The 15,025-nt window shown below is 42.5% G+C and overlaps 1 protein-coding gene across 1 annotated transcript; it reads right to left on the bottom strand.

Moving 5' to 3' along the window:
• Positions 1 to 1,175: 1,175 nt before the first annotated feature.
• Positions 1,176 to 6,317, bottom strand: LOC145356135 (immunoglobulin lambda-1 light chain-like). The gene is made up of 3 exons (XM_080208746.1): positions 6,269 to 6,317; positions 5,781 to 6,128; positions 1,176 to 1,498 (listed from the first exon to the last, which is right to left on the bottom strand). Exons 1-3 carry the CDS (start codon positions 6,315 to 6,317, stop codon positions 1,176 to 1,178), a joined length of 720 nt encoding a protein of 239 aa, XP_080064872.1.
• Between the last annotated feature and the right edge of the window lie 8,708 nt (positions 6,318 to 15,025).

Genomic DNA, 15,025 nt, shown 5'->3' with positions numbered 1-15,025 from the left:
TGTCTCACTGTTTCAGACTAACTCACACTTGGAAATCTTTCTCTGTGTTACCGTATCACACCTTTTCCTGACATTAAAGCCGCCTATTACACCCCCGCATCCTCTTCTCAGCGAAATCAGCTCAACACATTCGTTTCCCTAATAGGTACATAGCCCCAATTCTAGTAAAAATCTGGCAAATAATTTCTCCACTTTCTCATATCCTACAAGATCATTTTTGAAGTATGTAGACCATAGATGAGTACAATTCTATAAAAGTCTAATAAATTCCCGAATGTTTTATCTTGTTCATCTGTAAGTGCACCAGAACCGTTTTTTGAACTTGTTACCAACTGCACAACTTCTTGCTACTTTTAACAATTTATGTCTTGCAAGCCCAAATATAACTGAAGAAATAAAACAACGATGTATCAAAGGGGTGTCCTATCGACTTTGTTATTCGTATGAAGAGGAATTATATGAAAAAAACAGACTTGGTCCTGAACTGGTTTGAGTCACTGAAAATGCATTTGGGTGACTTGTTAGTAAAGCGCCTGCTTCAGTATAATCATTATAGGCCAATTAAAATAATCGGTGAGCTTACTAAAAAATGACTGGCAGTACCAGAACTTGCATTGCATCTGGTGTATTAAAAAATGGGGCAGTGACAGAGTTTGTCCTGAATTTTTGGAACCAGGAGGTGAAGAACTGTCTGCCCTTTAATGTATTTTTGTAATCTGTACTCGCAGTTCTGCCCTTTCATCACAATACCAGAATGTAACTCAGTCCATTAAAAAATATTGCAATATTACTTCAATTTAATGTCATCCATCGTCTCCTTGCTGCGCCTGGATGTCACTGACTTTAAATAAAATGTGCAGAATATCACAATGATATAATCTCACTATTTAATTCCTTTTAGAATGTTACCATTAATTGTTTTTCAGGGGAAGAGAGAGAATAACAGAACATTAGTCGCGATAACGGTAGAATGATTTTATTACGCAGCGGTATCAGTGACATCACACTGAAGCTTTGATCCATTCAGAGTGAACACAGTTAAATTGAAATTAAGGGAATCAGCCGATCTGCTACAAACTGTGATGAACTGTTTGAAATGTTCCACTATTTGCCGAATTTATTTAGAAATAAAACTTTACTAACGGCAAAGTACAAAAACACTTTCGATGCATGGATCAGGTACAGCTGGATCTGGAGATGCTTGTTTGAAGCGGGTTTGCTTGAGTCTCGTGTTTAACCACACAGGAGTAAAGCTCGTGTGAGTTCCAGTCTGAGGCTGACAGAGTCAGATAACTGCTCACACTGAACGTGTTGTCCGCCTCCTGCTGGATCCGACTGGTCTCAATCCCATTCCCTCTGACGCTGCCATCGACAGTCCATTCAATCTCCGCAGCTCCCGGGTTAAAACCGCTCACCAAACACACCAGGGTCGCCATGTTCTTCGCTGTGATTTGATCCGATGAAGGCGGAAGGAGAGACACAGTGGGGCTCCGTGGACCTGGAAAGTAGAGACAAGGATCGCACATCCATTAAAAATCAGCATAAATGACTGAGTCATTGTTCCACCTTCTTCAAATTGTTTTTTTTAAGTCGGCATTATTCTACAAGAATGTATAGATTTTGTACATTGGAATCTTATTGATGCCAAATGCAAGAAGGCCGGGATTCTGTTTCTAGAACATACACAACCTGAGATGGTTTTCCTTTTTTCCCTGAAAGGACAGGAACATACAAGTAAAATCTGATCTAAAGGAAATAGTGGAGTTTGAAATATTTAAGAGAAAAATAGGAAGGAAGATTCAATGCATCCACTTGTGACCTGAGGCAACGCAGCCCGAGCCAATGTCGCGAACACTGAGAATTTCAGAATAACACTAATCACTCAGAATTTGGGGTCAATATTGGAACCTATGCTGACGGCTACATTTCTGTAGTTTGCAACTCCAAAACCTCGATTCTAAACAATGAAATCGATTGTTTGCTTCGGTCACCATTTATTTCTCTGACGCAAGTCCTCCATACTGGACTGATATTTGGGTTTGTGAACATTCTTCGCCACGGCTTCACCCCGTGTCCCGCCCAGACCAACAGTAACGATGCAGCGTAAATCTTAACAAATATCTCCCTGTCGCAATGGAAATGTTTGGAGACATCTTTTCGGAGTGGAGTGTCACAAACGATTTGTTGCAGCTAAGAGGAAGAGTTTCTAATAAATATTGTAAACAATACTAATATATAACAACATAACTTAATGACACCCTCAAAAGGCCAGTAATAAATCAAACATGTCCTCATAATTATTTATCCCTCACACCTTGTCGTCAAAGCAGATGGACTGTGAGATCTTTCTGTGCTAAGGTAGGGAGCCATGATTCTTACATTGGAAGAATGATTCTACTTCACAAACACTTAATTGTGAGGATGTTCTGAGGCCGTGGTCGGCGCTAAGTCAATGCAGGTTTGCATTTTCGTTCCTTTGACATTAGTCGATATTCGCAAAGCTGAAAGGGCGTTGTATCAGAATCTTGTCTCTTCAAGTGACCGTTTACCGCTTAAGTTACCATCTATCACAGTCAATGGGGAAACGCTCAGTAAATACGTTAATATATTGTAAGGCTTCGAAGAAAGGGTTCAGACATAAATATCCATTTCAAACTAAAAGTATCAGGCGAACCTTTTACACTTCGCCCTGACATTGAGGTATCATGTCGGCTGCAACAGCAATATGGGTTTTGTCGCTGTCGGTAATTTGGATGTTGAAACTGAGTCGGCAGACAAATGCCGCAAGCCCTTAGTTCAAAACTGGTATCTTCTTCCTGCGCCCCCGAGAGTTTCGCTGGATCATCTCAAATGTTGGCACCGATGAGCAAGTGTGAAGATCGACTTCTATTTAGTGGACTTAAGTGAATTATTTTTACACCGGCATTTTCACCAGATCTAATTTCTTAAAGTAATGACTCAAATATTCAAAAGCATTTTTTCCCTTTTTGCCTCATGCTTGTCCAATTCACCGTAGTATAGCCCAGTAAACAATTGACTTGAAGAAGCAAGTAATAAAAAAGGGAAAGTAAGATTGAGAAGGGAAGAGACCCTGACCACAGTTTTCCAGACGGGCCCGGAGCAGGTTTGACTCTCGGAGGCAGGAAGAGAGATGAAATTGTCAAAGGGCGAAAGGCGGGTGGCATAATTATAGACCAGTGAACCTAACCTCACTGAAGGGAGAACTAATGGAATAAACGCGGCATAATCAAATATAGCGATCACGGCTTTGCTGCCGGAAAATCTCACCCCATAGCGTTAATTGGTATTTTTGAGCAGGCAGCATGGAGCGGTGAATGATGGCAATATTTTTGGCATAGTCTACATGGGTTTTAGCAAGGCCCTTGTTAAGTTCACACATAGGATGAACAGGTTGAATCCGAAATTGGCTCAGAGGCAGGGAACAAAGGGTCCGTATATCAATGAATGCCTGCATGATTGATGTTCGGTGATACAAATTTGGCAGTGTGGTTGCGAACAAGAAAGCTGGATAATGCAGGAAGACAATGGACTAGTTAGATTAGTGCACCGGCGACAAATGGAATTAAATGCCGAACAGTGTGAGGAACTGCACTTCAGGAAGACCAACAAGACAAGCGAGTACACTGTACAGATGGGAAAATGCCGAGAAATGTAGAGAAAATTAGTGAACAGAAAACGCAGGTCCACAGATTCTGAAGGCGGCTGAGTAACTGGATATAGTAGCAAAGAAGGCATAGGAGGCATTTACATTTATAAGCTGAGGTTGAGATTGTTAGAACTTTGAGGTTATGCTGAAACTGCTGGAAAGATGCATAGGAAAAATGTAATTGTACGAGAACGAGTACAGGGAGATCTAGAGGGATGTCGGCTGGAATGGAATATTTAGTTATAAGTGAGTATTGAATTGTCCCTTTTCTTCGGAACAGACGAGGCTGAAAGTAAATCCATTTGAAGGCATAATATTCTGAGGTGTCTGGGCAGAATGGATCGGAAAACAGTATTGCCAATGGTTGAGGGGTCGATGAGAACAGGACTTGGATTTGTCGTTAGAAGTAGAAGGTTTAGCGGAGATTGGAAGGGAATAGTTTCACCCAGAGGGTTTAGGGGATGGGGAACCTACTGCCGGAGAGGCTGTTATTGGCAAATTAATGGTCACTTAAACGAACATAGAATGTGTAATTTAAAGGCTAATGAATAAATGTTAGATTGTTCCTGGTGAACCAGTGCAGACACGATTGGCCAAGCAGATTGCAACAGTTTTGCAAAGATATACCATTGTATGATTCTGCGAATATATGATATTGCTTTTCTCCCTCATTGACGCACAGGAGCTACAGTGTGGATATCTATAAGGCACACTGCCGGAACTCCGACAACAGCTTCCAAACCAGCCATGTCTTCCACTTGACCAACACACGGGCACCAGATGCACGGCTGCAACACCAAATGGTAAATCCCCAACAAGCCACATAGCATACAAAAGTAGAACTGTGCCGCCTTTCCTTCACTGTCGCCTGGCCAAAATCTCTTAACCCCCTTCCTAACAGCTCTGCGGTGTACCTATGACACATGGGCAACATCGGTTTGATAATGCGGCTCACCGTCACTTTATCCGTGGATATTATGCGGGGGAGATGGAGGTGGTGAAATGAATGTTACCTTTCTGATCAGATCCCATGAATCAATCATATTGGCGGTAATCTCCATCTTTTGTTCTATTACTACTAACTGACAGTCACAGAACCAACAACAATCTGAACGAGTCCACAACAATACTCAAAAACCTGACAACCTTTTCCGAGACATTCCAAAACAAGTGATTGGATGGGAAGAAAATGAACCGTAATTTCCGAAGAAAGCAAATATTCCGCACATCATTGATGTTTGTTACTGTGTGATCCAGTAACAATCAGGGTCGGTTATTACGGGCGGAATTCCGGCAACAATATGGTTATTTTGCACACGCGGGATTAATGCAAAATATTAGGCTCAGAATCTTGTACTGAACGATTTTCAGTGAGTTTGGGGACCAGTGGGAGTCAGTCGCACCCAGTCACCACACTATCATTCCGCAGATATAATGCAATTTTGCTTTAAATGGAATGAAACAGCCTGATGTGGACGCTTTGAATGCAATTCTAACCCTTTAAACCAGACTACAGGGGCAGAGTATGAAAGAACCTGAATCACTGTGTCCCTTCATACAATCATGGAATTATAGACCCCACTAAGTGGCCGATTGTAGCTTGTACACACTTCCGCATTTAGCTCATTTGCATGACTGTTTTTTCACTTTGGAAATGTTTATCGTCTTGCTAATTATAGTTCCGCTCGCAGTGTTCATACAGCTGGGGCACTCCACTCCGAACACTGGCTAAGCGAAGGGAAACATTCCATCTTTCTAGCAATCGCATTCTCAATCATCTCCTCGCACTGCCGGCTGGATCAGATGGTTCAAAATTCTGCACAGTCCCAGCAGATCAGACCGGAAGCTTCCAGTGAAATGAGTTTCACTCGTAATTAAATGCCCCTTTACCCTATCACACAACAGCACACATTCCAGAAAATCGCCGAAGTTCTGAGCCCAGCAATCACTGCAGTATCAATTCTTGCTGAATCAAAGATCCCCCATAACAATACTTTAGAAGCAATCATTTTGATTTGCACGAATTCAGTCCACCTATCCGACCGTTTCCAAGTCCATTTTGTTAATTAGAAAGCGTCACAAATGCTAGAGGAGAGTTAAGTGATTTACTTACTGCCCAGATTCAACTTCGTTCCACTCCCGAAAATGAATCTATTTACACCGCTGGGCCAAGCACCACAGTAATAATCTGCAGCGTCCTCCGTTTGAACGTTGGTGATGGTTAAATGCATCTTCGTTCTTGATGAGTCCACAGACCCGGCGAATCGATTCGGAATACCCGAAGCCAGACTACTGTACTCGGACCAAACATGCGCAGGGGCGCTGTCGGGTTTCTGCCAGTACCAGCTCGCCCAGTTGCTGCCAATGGTGCCTCCGGACAGGGTGCAAGTGATGGTGACGGTCTTTCCCGGTGAGGACGAAATGGATCCTGTTTGGGTCAGGACAGGATCCGCAATTGAACCTGGTGAAATGCAAAGTATTGTCAGTCACACACTGTGAAATGTTGAATATAGCTTACAATTCAGGTTCGTTAAAACACAAGCGCAAAAGCAGATAATGTGAAAAAAATAAGCGTTACTTCATGTTGACGTCCGTACTTACTGTGGAAACAAAGTATCAGTGCGGCGAGAACTCCAATCGATTGTGTCATGGTGAAGGTTTGGGGAGAGGAAGAAAGAAAATAAATCCTGACACGAACGCGCTTCTGAGTCCATTCCAACCTCCCCTTAAAAAGATTCAAACACCGCAAGGCGAATGAATATGAATTAGGTATGCAAATTTCCTGTCACGTGATATTAGGCCAAAGCTCTCCATTTCGGTATTGTCTGATATTTGCAGAATGAGCACGTCAGCCATTTTGGAAATAAGAAATATAAATCTCCCAAGGCACAGAATAGCATGTAAAATGGCTCAATACCCACCCCTCCCCCAACAAAAAAAAACAAACGGTGCGGTGAAACATAAAACAGATTAAATTAATCGTGGCTTGATCTCTGGAAGCTTGCAGATTACAATAAATAAATGTTGGGGACCGTAAGCTGCTCAATAGGCGTAACGTCCTTGGTGAATAAATTAGAGACGAAAAGTGTGAGTTGAGATTTCATGTGCACACAGTGAGGCGTAAGGCCATACTCCGTACTGGCTTTTCGCGATTGATGGATAAATAGGTAGATGTACAGACAGATAGACAGAGAAATAGATAGATAGATAGACAGACAGATAGATAGATAGAAAGATAGATGGATCGAAAGATAGATAGAGAAAGAGATAAAAAGATCGATCGACTGATAGACAGACAGATAGACAGAGAAATAGATAGATAGATAGACAGATAGATCGATAGATGGATGGATAGATAGATAGATAGATAGATAGATAGACAGACAGGAAGAGAGATGGATAGAGATAGATAGTCAGATAGATAGGTAGGTAGAAAGATAGGTACATGGAAAGATAGATAGAGAGATAGAAAAATGGATGGATGGATGGATAAACAGAAAGACAGACAGATGGATAGCTAGAAAGACAGTCAGACAGATAGATAGACAGAGGTAGTCAGGTAGATAGATAGACAGATAGATGGATAGCTATCTGAAGTGTTTGAATGACAGACAATCCAGGAGAAACATTTTATTACCAATCTAGAATGTGATTAAGTGCCAGGACTGCCCACTCAGCTTTATTCAAGTGTTGGAAACCCAGGGCATACACAGTGAGTTAAGCCTCGGCAAAGTGAAATGCTGTAGGAAACAGCTTTCGCATGACTTTCGTTGTTTGATTTGAGGGGTACATTTGCTGTCATAGGAAACAATGAGTTTGAGAATGTCAATGCATTTACCGACGTCGGAATGAGCTGAAAATAGCAGTTTTTAAAATCAGATTTCTGATGACCGGTTACCCTCCCCTCAACACCACCCTCTCCTCCCGCCGGACGACAGTATTGCAGAAGCCATCGCACAATGTTCTATTGCTCCCTCATTTGAAAAATTAAACAAAATCAAGCAAGCCCTTTAAATGTTGATAACGTTAGCTTGTCACACACCTTCACCCCATGTGTCCTTGAACAATTGGGAGAAGTAACATTTTGGTTATGCAGCTGAGGCGCACAGAGGAGAACGAGAAGAAATGAATTAATGACTTCGCCTGGAGAGCTGCCGATCGCGGTGCAGATGCAGCTGTGTCAGTATAAAGAATTCGAGAAGGTTGATCGCAGAAAGAGGGCAGTCAGCCCATCGCATCCATGTCGGTTCTGTAAAGGAGCGATAGAACTGGAATTTCTGTCTTGATCTTACTCCAGCCTTCCACATATTTTCCACCTTTTTGACAGGGATTGTTAAATCCTCTTCCAATAGCCCTTGATCCAGTTGTCTCCAGATCATTAAGAGTCGGAACATATTTACCCACCACCAGCCCTCTTCTGTTCCTGTTGCTGTTCAAAGGTTATTTCAAATGTTTCCCTTCTGGTGATCAAACTTCCCGACATTTGAAGCAGCTCCTACTTTCTTTATCCAACACCTTTAAGAACACCTTTATCAAATCTACTGTGCGGCTCTAAGGAGAACAACTCCACGTTTCTCGTCCTTACATCTAACTGAGGACTTTTATCCTGGAAACATGCTAATACACCATCCTGCACACTCTCCAAAGCTCTGAAATACTTTGGAAGAACATTGTCAAGAATTGGACTAATACTCTAGCTGGGGTCGAACAAAGATAAAAGGGTTCACATATTTGCTGGCATTTGGACTCGGTTGTTGGAATTTTACTGACCCCCGTGTGGACAGAATGAAGGGTGGGGAAGGAATATTAAAATTTTACCATCAGTGGGAAAATTTCCATGCGGTGGTCAGGTAGAGGAATCAGGAACAGGTAAAGTTGTTAGGCTGAAAGAGATCGCAGGGTATTCACTGAAAGGATATGTCTCAGGTCCACGTCATGCAGTGCAGTCAGTACCCAGGGAGTGAGAGGCTTAAGGCCTTGCCTGTGGGTGGAATGCACAGAGTTGACATCTGCAGTGTTGAGAGAGGGAGACAGACAGACACCAGTTCAGTTTAATGCAACAAGACAGGAGCAGCGAGAGAAGAACCACCGTCATGGCGTGTGAGTCGAATCGGAAAATGATTGGCAGAGGGCCAGGAATACAGGTTAAAGTTGACTGAAGACGGTATGCAGCTGAAATAACAGACAGAAAGCGGGCCTACTTCATGGAGATGTTAAAGTCCCAACATCTCCAATGATTGCACCCGAGTGGGAGAAAAAGAGGAAAACTTTGCGATTAGTGGCAGAGCTAAAGATTGGGAAGAATATAAAAATCGACAAAGATTGACAAATAAAGTAATGACAAAGTAGAACTTAGAGTATGAGAGAATGTTAGCTGGACATATTAAATGAATGTAAGAATGTCTACATGCTTTAAAAAGGAAAATGCTCACTAAAATAAGTGTTGTTATTCTGGAAAAGGAACGTCGAAACATCATTATACGAAATGAGGAAATGGCAGAAGGATTGACATATTTTCTCTGCCTTGCTGTAGAATATACAAATAATGTCCCAGAAATACTTATAGGTGTAGAGGGAGAAGGGAACGAGGAACATAAAGCAATTACAACCACCAGGTGAATGCTACTGAGAAAGCGGTCAGAACTAAAGGCTGTCAAGTCATTAGGACATGATAGAGCTGGGTAAGATACCCATCGGGAGAGTGGATAGAGACGCGAAGGGCCGATTGGTCTCCGTCTGCATTGTTGTTAGTTTATTACTCCACGAGATGGGGAAATAGCATATCTATCTCCTGTATTCAAGAGAAGAAAGAAACTGAAAACATGTAATTACAAGCCAATTAGCCCAACATCTGTCAAAAGTTAAATGCGAAATCTATTATTAGAAGGTTATGACATGGCACTTGCAGTTATGTAGAGCCAACATGGTTTTAAATGAATGAAGCCATACTTTAATAATTTCTTATACTTACTGGAGCAACTTATTGGTAACGTGAATAAAGCGGAACCTGTAGACTTGGATTTCCAAAAGGTATTTAATAAGAAACAGTTTCAAAGATACATTATGAAATGCCAAATGGGTGGTCATCATGAATGGGATAATATTCATCACGAATCGAGGACTGGTTGCCTTATAGAAACAGAGAGGTGGGGTGACTGAGCCATTTTTTGTTGGGGGTGGTGGGGGGGGGGCGGAACTGTAGCCGGCAGTGTATCACAGGATTACATCTGGGGCCTCAGCTGTTATCAATTTATGGAAATGACATGCATGATGGGAAGGATTGATTGCAACTTTTTCTCACGACTTTAATACAGGAGGGAAAGTAAATTGTGAGGTTTGGATAAATGGTATCCAGAAGGATTTAGATAGGCTACGTGAGTGGTAAAAAGAAACAGGTGGAGTGCAATGTGGCGAAAAGCGAATTGGTCCATTTTGGCAGGAAGAATGGAAAGCAGCAAATTATTCACACGGAGATGAGAGTGCAAAGATCTGCAGCACTGGGGGATCTGGGTGCCCCGGAACGTGATTCACAAAACTTGAGCATGAAGCTGTAAGTGATGAGGAAAGCAAATGCAATGCTGTCACCTATTGCAAGTGTGATGGAATATAAAAGTAGGGAAGATTCGCTACAAATTTGTCGTGCTTTGTCGCGAGCACATCTCAAGTACTTTCCTGTTGGCCCGGGTGCCTCAGAATGAATACAATAGCACCAGCAACATTCGGAGAAACGGGTCCCTGTCAGGTGAAAGGGATATCATGTAGGGAACGGTTGGAGAGTTAGGTCTTGTACCCATTAGAGTTTCGAAGAATTCGAGGTAATCCTGCTGAAACATCTACTATCGTGAGGGGAGTTGAGATAGTGAATGCTGAAGAAGTGCCTCCCCTCCAAGGAGACTAGAAGGAGGGGACATGAATTAAAACAGGAGGTTTTCCAATTGAGATGGAGATAAAGAGAATTTCATTTTCCGTGGGAGACATCAGCCTGTGGAACCCTCTTTACCAGGAATATCCCATCGTGAATGGTAATGGATAATTAAACAACTCACTGGAGGAGAAGACATCACAAGTGTGCCCATCCTCAATGATCAGTGAAAAAGATAAAGCTAAAGCCTTCGCAACAATCTTTTGTCACATGTGCGAAGTGAATGATCCATCTTGGCCTTCTAAAGAAATGGGCAACATCGCGGATTTCAAGCTTCAGCCAATTCAATTCTCTCCACGTGATACGAGAAATGTCCGAACGCTTTGGAAATTGCAAAGGCTTTGGGGCCTAACAATATTCTGTCGACAATCCTGAAGATTGTGCTCCAGACCATGCGGCCCCGCCAGTCAAGTTGTTTCAGTACATCTACAACACTGGCATCGACCCGTCGTTGCAGAAAATTGCCCAGTTATGTCCTCTATGCAAAAAGAAGGGCATCTCCAACCTTATTCATCAGCCATCAGGCCACTCCAGATCATCAGCAAGTTGATGGAAGGGGTGATGAACAGCGCAATCAAACTGCAGGAACTGAGCAGGAACCTACTCACTGACACACAGTTTGGATTCCGCTGGACACTCGGCGCCTGACTTCATTACAGCCTTGAGTCAAACATGGACAAGAGTAATTGAATGTCAGATGTGAAGTGACTGCCTTTGACGTCAAGTCAGCACGGGTGGAATTAAGGAGCTCGAGGAATAATGGAGGCAATTGGAATCAGAGGGAAATTTCTACGCTGGCTGGTGTCATACCTGGCACAGAGGAAGAGTCTTGCTGTGGTTGGAGTTCCATCCTCTAATTTGCATACTTCTCAAGATGGTATCCTTGGAGTTTCTCAAGATGGTATCCTCGGCCCAACTATCTTCAGCTGCTCGATCAGTAACGTTCACATGCTGTGCAATACCATTCCCGCATCCTCAGAGACTGAAGCCGTCCATGTCCAAATGCAGTTCGTCCAGGGCAATATCCAAGCTTGGGTTGGCAAGTGGCAAGTATCCTTCGTGACAAAGTAGTGCCAGGAAATGACCACCTCCAACAACTAATCATTGTCTCTTGACATTCAACGGTAATGCCGTCACTGTCGACTTCCTAAGGCCGACCATTGACCAGAAACTGAACTGGTCTTGACATTTAAATATGGTGGCTACAAGAGCAGGTCAGAGGGCATGAATCCTGTGGCAAGTGTCTCACTTCCTTACTCCCAAGCCTGTGCACCATCTGCGAGGCACAAGTCAGGAGTGTGATGGAATATTTGCACTAGCCAGGAGAGTGCAACTTCTATAACTTTCAAGAAGCTCACACCATCCAGGAGAAAACTTGACTGGCACCTCTTCCACAAACTGCCTCCGCCACGATGAACAGTGGCAGCAGTGGGTACCATCTGCAGGATGCACTGCAAAAACCCATCCAATATCCAAAGGCAACATCTTACAAAATCACACCTCTACCGTCGAGAAGTACAAGGGGAGCAGACACATGGGAGCACCACCACCTTAGCTCTCTCCTCCAAGTCATTCGCAATCTGACCTGGGGATATATCGCTTACTTGGACCACAGGGACTGCGCTGATTCAACAAAGCAATTCACCACCATCATCTTGAGGGCCATTAGCGGTGAGGAATAAATGCTGGTCTTGCCAGCGATGCCCATATCCCATTAAAAAATGCTGAATTCGATAGATTTCTGATTGAAAAGGGACCCAAAGAGCACAGGGCTGGACCGAATGTGGGGTGGACCCCACGATCTCATCAGCCACGACCTTCGGCCTGATCTTCGTTTCAGTTCATGTGATGGTATGAAACGTGTTCGCGCCTTTTTGTCTATTTTTATCCTATCAAATTTCTGAACGTTCGGACCATTAATGTGGCGCTGGCAGCATTATCTTTAGTGAATGACGCAGGAAAGGAAGTGATAGTAACACATTTAGTGGCACTGGGTTCTTACTGCTTCTAATCATTCGGATTTTCTGATATTATGGACATTCACCATTAAAAAGGGGAACTCATGAAACATCCAAATTAATTGACAACACCCAATGAGAATATTCTGCAAACGACTTTCATGTCCGAATCCCTATTTTCCAAGTGTCCACATATTTTGCCAGGAATTGACATTTTGAGATATTTCTTGCCCCATCTACACTTCATGTAATAACACGGTCCTTGGGATATCAACTGCAATATTGCCATCTGCCGGTTCAGCCGCAAAACGCGCACAGGTTCATTCGAATTCGGTTTCGACTTCTTTCATCTATTGTGCATAGTCCAATAGAAAGCAGGGAGAATGAAATGACAATTATAACACAAAAGTTAGGATAAATTCGGGAGATCTGATAGCACTTTTGAAGAGAGAAACACAATTTCTGCATAAGGTTCGTTGGGATTCCTTTTAGACTTCTTTCTTCAATTGTGCAAAGTCCAATAGAAAGCAGGAAGAATAAAATGACAATTATAACATAAAATTGAAGATAAATTCGGGAGATCTGGTAGTACTTGGGAAGAGAGAAACACAATTTCTGTAGAAGGGTTATTCGCACTGTTGTGTTCGGCGAAACAGTGTTCAGTCTCTAGTAAATTAAGCTTAAATCCGATCCGTACGTTTATGATGCATTTCAAACGCTTCGAAGACAGATGCAGGCGTAGCCTCAAACAAGGGAGCAGGAACTAACATTGTAAAGCGTACCGGACGCCAAAGACTGGCGACTAATTGCCGGATTAGTGTTGCAGAGTCCTGGAACAAGCAATGATACTAAATCCCATCGTGGTATCTGGCAATAAATCTTGAACAAAATCAGTTATTATCATGTTAACCATGAAACTACTGAATTGCTGAAAAAAAACATTCGCTTCATTAACATCATTCCCGGCAGGAAATCTGGCATCCTTACTCAGTACATATGTGACTCCATCGCGAAAAAGATAAAGTCTGAGGACACGTACCAACCAAGTTAAGAACACCTTCTTCCCTGCTGCCCTCGGACTTTTGAATGGACCTAACTCGCATTAAGTTGATGTTTCTCCACACCCTAGATGTGACTGTTACACTACATTCAGCACTCTCTCCTTTCCTTCTCTATGAACGGTATGCTTTCTCGGTAAAACGTGTAAGAAAGAATACTTGTCACTGTATACTATTATATAAAACAGTGAGAAATCAAATCAAATCAAATCAAAAACATTTGTGCTATTAGGAAACATATGCACAATACATGACCAGCCATATTGGTGACACGCTGTTAGCAGTGTTATTGATGATGAACTTCCTGACCAGATTGGTTAACGTGTTACAGAAAAGGCCGTTCACCTGAACTCGTTCCAAAAACAACAGTGAAGTAAGGCCAAAGCGGTAGTGGCGCAAGATTTGTTTTCATTTACGGAGGTATTTACGGATGAGAATTAGAGGCCAGGAGTGAAGGAATTTGGGGGAAGAAGAGGCGAATATCAGAGCGTATGTAAAACGTAGTAGAAAGCAAGAACATACCTGGTACCATACTGAAAACATACCATTATTTATATATATTGTAAAGAGTTGAGGCCACAGCACTGATCAGTGTAGCACATCACTCCAGACATCGTGCGAATCACAAAATTGTCCCTTTTCCCTACTCTATGCTTCCTATTCGCTCGCAAATTTTCTGTCCATGCTCCCACACGATAAACTCTCATTTTCCGCAACAGTCTTTGCTGTGACATCTTATCAAATCCTTACTGGAAAACACAGTACATCCACCCGCTCCCCTTTATCCACAGCACCTCACTTCTTCAAATCACTCCAGTAAATTGATTGAACATGACTTCCCTTTGACAAGACTGTGTTGGCCCTATCTGATTATTGTGTTTTACTTATGTGCCCTGCTATCAAATCTTAATAACCGCTCCTAACATTTTCCTTGTCTGTCATATGTTCAGCTAACTGGTGTTGTTCAGCTAACATATGTTGTTTCCTGCTATAGGTCGTTCTTTCCTATTGCATTAAGGTGCTACCGTCGCTTTTCCCAATCTAACGAACACTTCCCAGAATCTGGGGAATTTTGGAACATTACAACCAGCCTATCAATCGTCTCATTTGTCACTTCTTTAAAGACCTTCGGTGAAAGCCATCAGGATCTGAGGACTTAGCAACCGACATCTTCAACAACGTTCTTAATGTCATTCTAATTTCCTGCTCTACAGCTAGTTCTATGGGACAACTTGTATCCTCTATAATGAAGACTAAAGCAAAATGCCTGTTCTCTTCATCTGCAATCTTTTTGTTCGCCACAGATTCCCCAGACTCAATTTCTATCGAACTGTCGCCCTCTCTTTGAAGTTTTTTTTATCATTTAACTTTACAGTTTGAAATTGATGTGTTAGTGGCACGAGTAGGCGTACATTAACAC

The sequence above is a fragment of the Carcharhinus amblyrhynchos genome, chromosome 20, assembly GCF_965287045.1.
Source record: "Carcharhinus amblyrhynchos chromosome 20, sCarAmb.v2.hapA, whole genome shotgun sequence".
NCBI lineage: Eukaryota > Metazoa > Chordata > Chondrichthyes > Carcharhiniformes > Carcharhinidae > Carcharhinus > Carcharhinus amblyrhynchos.
Note: the sequence above shows the minus strand (reverse complement) of the source record. Positions and strands in the feature narration are given on the sequence as shown.

Excerpts from the sequence above, each read along its gene's own strand:
- LOC145356135 (XM_080208746.1), bottom strand. The coding sequence starts at position 6,317 with ATGACACAATCGATTGGAGTTCTCGCCGCACTGATACTTTGTTTCCAC. Across the intron at positions 6,129-6,268 it reads ACTGATACTTTGTTTCCACA|GTTCAATTGCGGATCCTGTC; the intron begins GTAAGTACGGAC and ends GCATTTCACCAG. Across the intron at positions 1,499-5,780 it reads AACGAAGTTGAATCTGGGCA|GTCCACGGAGCCCCACTGTG; the intron begins GTAAGTAAATCA and ends TCTACTTTCCAG.